The sequence below is a fragment of the Cervus elaphus genome, chromosome 5 (assembly GCF_910594005.1).
Source record: "Cervus elaphus chromosome 5, mCerEla1.1, whole genome shotgun sequence".
NCBI classification, from domain to species: Eukaryota; Metazoa; Chordata; class Mammalia; order Artiodactyla; family Cervidae; genus Cervus; species Cervus elaphus.
Genome location: NC_057819.1, coordinates 87,449,033 through 87,455,523, shown reverse-complemented (window position 1 = coordinate 87,455,523; position 6,491 = coordinate 87,449,033). Strand labels below are relative to the sequence as shown.

At 53.8% G+C, this 6,491-nt stretch overlaps 1 protein-coding gene across 1 annotated transcript; it reads left to right on the top strand.

The window, feature by feature from the left end:
• The first annotated feature begins 3,245 nt into the window (after positions 1-3,245).
• C5H17orf50 (chromosome 5 C17orf50 homolog) lies at positions 3,246-6,422 on the top strand. Its single transcript, XM_043903016.1, has 3 exons — positions 3,246-3,457; positions 5,401-5,722; positions 5,817-6,422. The coding sequence occupies exons 1-3, from the start codon at positions 3,445-3,447 to the stop codon at positions 6,010-6,012; spliced, it is 531 nt and encodes a 176-aa protein (XP_043758951.1). The 5' UTR covers positions 3,246-3,444; the 3' UTR covers positions 6,013-6,422.
• The last annotated feature ends 69 nt before the right edge of the window (positions 6,423-6,491 follow it).

Sequence of the window (6,491 nt, the reverse complement as noted above, 5' to 3'; positions counted from 1 at the left end):
TCCCCGCCTTCTCTGGAGAACCCGTTCCATCCCCCACTCTACCCACATGATTCCTCCAGAGCGGGCTGTCAGTCATAGTTTCTCCTCCATGGCCACAGGGATGCATGCATTCAACAAATATTTCCTGCAGACCTACTGTGTGCCGTGCGCTATTATAGTGCGTGAGGATGTAGCTGTAGGGGCTTCCCTTGTGGCTCAAACGGTAAAGAATCTGCCTGCAATGCAGGAGACCTGGGTTTGGTCCCTGGCTCGGGAAGAGCCCCTGGAAAAGGGAACGGCTTCCAGTATTCCAGTATTCTTGTCTGGAGAATTCCGTGGACTGAGGAACCTGGTGGGCTATAGTCGGTGGGGTCTTTTCAAAGAGTCAGACTGAGCCACTCACACTTTCACTTTTCATGTAGCTGTAAATGAAGACCCGTCCTCACGGAGGCTGCTTCCATGATGGTGGGTGATGGGTGATAGATAGACATATGAATCTGTAGTGAGTCGGATGGTGAGAAATACCAGGGAGAAAACAGAAGGACTACCGGAGATGGGTTGGGGCTGGGGGATTTTCTATAAGGTGGCTAGGAAAGATTTCACTGATATGGTGATATCTGAGCAGGGACCTGAGGGAATCGAGGAAGCAAGCCCTGCAGATGTCTGCTGGAAGGGTACCCCGGCAGAAGGAACAGCCAGGGCAAACACTCCAGGCGGGGGAATTCCCTGGTGGTCCAGTGGTTAAAACTCAACACTTTCTCTGCGGGGGCCCAGGGTTCAATCCCTGCCTGGGGAACTAACATCCTGAAGCCTTGTGCTGTGACAAACAAACCACCCAAAAAAACTCCAGGCAGGGGGATACTTGGCATATCCCAGGCATAGCAATGACAAGTAGAATATGAGGAAGAGGGGAAATGGGGTCTCTATGGAGGGTCTTTGCTTTACCTTTTGGAAAGTAATTTTCTTTCAGTTGCCTTCTAAAGGCATCAAGATAATGATTGTTGTACCCATTTCATGGATGAGGAAACAGGAAAACCGAGGCTGGCAGGAGGCCTGAGTTCCTCAGGATATGGATGGACCTTTCCATGGGCTTGACTGAGTGTCCTCATGGCATGGCAGTGGGCTTTCTCCAGAGAGACAGAGCAAGACAGAAGCCACAGGGTCTTTTATTACACAGCCTTTAAAGTCACACTCTGTCAATTCCCACAACATCCTACCAATGACCCAGGTTGGCCTTATTTCATATGGGATGGGGCTACATCAGAGTGAATACCAGATGACAAGGGTCATTGGGAGCCGTTCTAGAGGCTGGTTACCCCCAAGACAGAGGAGCTGTTTCTTTTCCTTTCTTGCTAATAGGACCCTCTTTTGTTTAGGTATTATTCATGGGTAGAGTTTTCTTGAAGTTAGGGAAGATGGGCCCAGCCCCAAAAAGAGAACCTGTCAAGTCTTCCAGCCATTCTGTGAGCCCTCACTGCTCTTTAAATTAGACAGAATAAGCTTTTGAACTTTCCAATCAAGAACCAAAGTGGCTAGGGGCTTCCCTGGCGGTCCAGTGGTTGGGAATCTTTCTGCCAGTGCCAATGCAGAGGACATAAGTTCAATCCCTGGTCTGTGAACTAAGATTCTCCATGCTGCGAGGCAGCTCAACCAGCATCTCAAACCACCGAAGCCTGTGCTTCCGAGAGCCTGTGCTCTGCAACAAGAGAAGTCACTGCAATGAGAAGCTCCTGCACTGCTAGAAAGAGTAGCCCCCCACTCGCTGCAACTAAAGAAAGGCCGGGCGTAGCCACGAAGACCCAGTGCAGCCATAAATAATAAATTTTAAAAAGAGATCCAAGGTGGCTATAAGCTCCTTTAGTAAATGTAAGGATATTCAGGTTTGGGGAGGAGACCCTACTCCACAGGTCTTTCCTATTTTTTGCATGTCTTACAAGCAAAGGTATTTCAAGGGTGTTTATATAGTGAAAAACATTGGGAGATACAGTGTCTTTTTCTGGAGCAAAAAACAGGTTTGGTTACTACCCGGTATAAAAAAAATTAGGGTTCCCTAAGCTCAGGGTTCCTCTTACAATGCAATATGCATTGCATACACTGCATATGCAGGTACTACCTAGCACCCATGGGACAGTGGGCCAAGAGAAGATGAAACAGGTATGCCGATGCTGCTGCATCATCAGTAATGAGGTGTTTTATCTCTAACCCAAGAGTCTTCTGTGTTCTGGCAGCACCCAGGAAAACACAGCAGGCTAACTTGCTAGCTTGCACGTAGGCTAAAATTTTAGATTCTTTACAGTTCTTCACAGTGTTACCCCCATGAGATTCTTGGAGGCTTGTCTGCCCTCTTTGTTCCACATCCCACCAAACTGCCTCCACCAAACTGGGTGATGCCAGAGGAAGAGACCCATGCCCCCACTTCAGACCTGGATGGAGCACTATGTCATGTTCCCCTAACAGACTGGGATCTCCTTGACTCCAGCAACTGTATCACATCAGACGGAGGCTCTCCAGACCTGGGTTTGCATCCTCTGCCCCTCTGAATACCACTGACTCTGGCAAAACACCCCACTCTCAGGCCAGGCAATGAAGGAGTTTCCCCAAGTTTCTACAATTTTATTCTTTTCCTGAGCCCCAGCTCTCACACACATACCGAACATCCAGAAGCTACACCTGGCTCTTACCTGAGCCCTGTTTGCCATAACTTGACACCGTGTCCTCTGCTCCTTGGAGCTAAGGCAATGAACTGGAGGTGGGTGGGGTGGGGAGCAGGGATGAGGAAGGATGGGGATTGAACTGAAAGGGAAGGGGAGAAAATAGCGATGCCAATAGACATAATGCTTTACATTTTTCGGTGGGCCAAGTAAAGTCTGGTACTGCACTGCTCTCTGACACATAGAAAAAGAGACAGAGGGTCAGAAAGATAATTCACTAACGCTCAGATAGCTTTTATATTTATGTGGTAGAGCTGGGAATTGACCGCAGTCTACTGGGGGCCAAAGTCACTCTGTGCCTGTGTGTGCATGCTAAGTCGCTTCCATCACATCAGACTCTTTGTGACCCTATGGACTGTATGTAGCCTGCCAGGCTCCTCTGTCTATGGGATTCTCCAGGCAAGAATACTGGAGTGGGTTGCTGTGCCCTCCTCCAGGGGATCTTCCCGACCCAGGGATCGAACCCATTATGTCTCCTGCATTGCAGGTGGATTCTTTACCACTAGTGCCACTTGGAAAGCCCCAAAGTTACTCTCTGTCCCCTTTAATACCTTCCCAAGAGAGAAGGAAGGTTTGGGATGGAAGCTCTAGAAAAGGCAGTTATTCTGCGGGTGGAATCCTATGGGCAGGTGAGATTCTAGACCCGCCCCCTTGTAATCCAGCAGAGACCCTAGAGACCAGACCAAGCTCTATGGGAACTCTGTCCCATCCCTCTGCCTGATCAGGGGAAGAGGGCAGCACGACTTTGGGGAGAATGGATAAACACGGTGAGTGGGGCTGGAGGATGGGGTCTCTTGACCCCAGGGTGGACCAACAAGCTTATCACCATGGCAACCCCAGAGTAGAAGTCCAGCCTTTTCTCAGTTACCCATCCATATACAAGCCCTCTCCTCTCTCTTTTCTGAATATTCTTGACATCTCCTCTCTCATCTTCATCTGCTGCTGTTCAGATCTTTGTCTTCTCTGGCCTGGACCACTGTAATGACTCCTACGTGGGTCTCTGTCCGTCTCCTTCTGTCAGAGAAAACATCCTGAAGGATGCTCTGAGTACATCCCTGTGTCAAAATGTCCAGAGGCTCCCCAACTGCTGAAGGACAGAGTTCAAACTCCATAGCCTGGCCTTCAAAGCCCCAACCTCCCTCTCCAATTCCTCATCCTTCCCACATGTCCCCAGCACCCCTTCCTGGCTGTGCCCTAGGTCTGGCCTTTCACAACCAGAAGTCTCCTTAATGTATTTTCCTAAATAAAAGTACAGTGGAACCTGGGGATTGCCTGGCAGTCCAGTGGTTAGGACTCTGCACTTAGGGCACAGGTTTGATCCCTGATCTGGGAACTAAGATCCCACAAGCCATGTAGCTTGGCCAGGAAAAAATAAATAAATAAAATACAGTGGAGCTTGGTTCTCCACCTATAGCAATACCAAGAACTTGTAGAATCTCTGAAAAAACTTTTTTTGGGGAAAGTTTCCAAAAGTCTTGGTTGAAATGCAAAGGCCCCTCTCTTACCTACCTCATCACCTACCAGACAGTGTTGGGAAGCAGCAGGACAGAAGACGTGGTTAGCCAGGTGACAACATGCAGTTGGTACTCAGCACATGTGGGCTGGAACACTAACTTTATTATCATTCCCCTTTGTTTCCAACCTCTTTAAACAAGATGGGCAGGGATCAATGGAAAATTTTCTAGACCTTTCTAGGGAAAACCCCAAGAGCTGTGTCTTCCCTGCCCTCCTCCTCCTGTTTTTCCTTGCAAGTCTAGCTCCCCAGATCCAGCAGACCGCAGGGCACTCGGTGGGGCTGGGCCTGTGTTTGCTGAGTGAGTGGTGGACACCTCCTGATAGGTTCCTTTCAGGTCAGCCATAGGAACTTCCCGCCTGCCAGGACTGCTGCTGGGATTGTGGAGTTTGTGCCCTGAATATCAGCTAGGGGCGATCAGGGGTGGCTGAAATCCAACCGGCAAGGTTGGGGTCAAGCCTGGAAGGACGAATAGAGGCCTTTTCCTCATTGGTCTGCCCTGCGTGTGTGTATGGGGGTAAGGGTGAATTTCCATTTAGTCCGCCCATACGGGGCACTTTTCTGGATTGTTCTGCGCATCGGAGGCAGCGTCTGCTCTCCTGCCTGCCTACCCCGCCGCAAGTGGCGCTGGGCTTTCTTAAGGCAAGGCCCATTTTGAAGAAGGAAATCCCATTGCATGCAGAAAACAAAATATAACCACCTATTAAAATTCCAGTCGGGGCACTTCATGATTACTGACCGCTGCACAGACATCAGTCCGCACCCCGGGGCCAATTAGAAGGAAGAGGGTGATGAACCACCATTCTCGGGCTCAAGCCTCACTGCACCTGCTTGTTGCTGGCCTCCGCCCCGCGTCCCAGCCCTGGGCCAGGCGCTTCACACAGACTCCACCTGATTCCTGCTTCTCAGTCACCCTTGAGATGGGCACTGTTTCCTCTCCATTTTACAGAAGGGGAAACGGAGCTTGAGACCGTCTTCAGCTGGGACGTTCAGGGACGTAGGCAATCAGGTTCTCCTTTGCCCAGAAAACCCTGCACACTCTGGATACCCTCTCTTGGAATCTTGCTGGCCCCGCGCATCTCAGGCACGTCCTTCGGGCGCCTGCCTTTTTTGGGGGGATGGGGTTAGGCGCCACAGTCAGGGCACCAGGGAGGGCCCTTCACTGATCTCCACCCCCCACTCCCCACACCCGTGCAGGAGTGAAGGCCCCCTTGTGGAAGAAGGAGCTGGAGGAGCCCCGGGCCAGGGAGGCAGAGGCGGAGGCCGAAGCCGCGGAGGAGGAGTCGGAGTCGGAGGACGAGGAGAGGCCGCCGGAGGAGAGCGCGGCCGCGGGCGAGGCCAAGGCCGGCGGGGAGGCGGAGGGCGGCGAGGGCCGAGAGCGGGGCTCGGTGTCGTATTACCCGCTGCGCCAGGAGTCCAGCACCCAGCAGGTGGCGCTGCTGCGGCGCGCGGACAGCGGCTTCTGGGGTTGGTTCAGCCCCTTGGCGCTGCTCGGCGTCCTGGCCGCGCCGGCCGACAGGTGAGGGCGCACCCCGCGGCGGGGGCGGGATGCCCTGGGCGCCCGGCGCGAGCGCGCGGTGCGGTGCCCTGAGCGCCCCGGTCCCCGCCCGCAGGAAGCGAAGCCCTCCCGAGGAGCCGTGCGTGCTGGAGACGCGGCGGCGGCGGCCGCGCGGCGGGGGCTGCGCGCGCTGCGAGATCCTTTTCTGCAAGAAGTGCGGGAACTTGCATAGCTCGCCGAGCTACGTGGCCCATTGCGTTCTGGAGCACCCGGATCTGGGGAGGACGCGGCCTGCTCCCGGCGGCCCCTGAGCACCACCACCACTCCCAGCCTCTGTAGCCCTCCATCCTTGCCTCCACCCCAACTGCCCGCAACCCTCCCCTCTCTTCCCCGACGTCGATCACGTGCCGGAGAGCCGCCCTTCCGGGGCGCCCCCCTCTCGGAGCAGACCAGCAGGCGCATCCCCCATGGGGCGGCCCCACCTGTCATGAGTGCGCAGCCCAACATCATCACCTGGAGGTCCGTTCCTGCAACAGCGCCTCCCCGGCCAGCACGCGGTGCCCATCGCCCACCCGACTCCCGTCCCCAGCCCACAGCCCTCCCACTTGTCTCATGGATATTTCAGGTTCCTGCTGGCCCTGTGGGCAGAGGCATCACCTAAAGTAAACAACCCCTCTGGGAAACTTGCTCCTCCCCTCAAATCCTCCAATAAAGCCTCTGATCCAAGTGTGAGTGCCTAGAGGAGGGGCGAGGACCCCGGTGAGCGTGATAAAGAGCAACCCTCCTCGCC

What these genes read in the sequence shown, in the direction of transcription:
- C5H17orf50 (XM_043903016.1), top strand. An exon ending in CTGGCCGCGCCGGCCGACAG is followed by an intron (nt 5,723 to 5,816) that starts GTGAGGGCGCAC and finishes CCCCGCCCGCAG; the next exon opens with GAAGCGAAGCCCTCCCGAGG.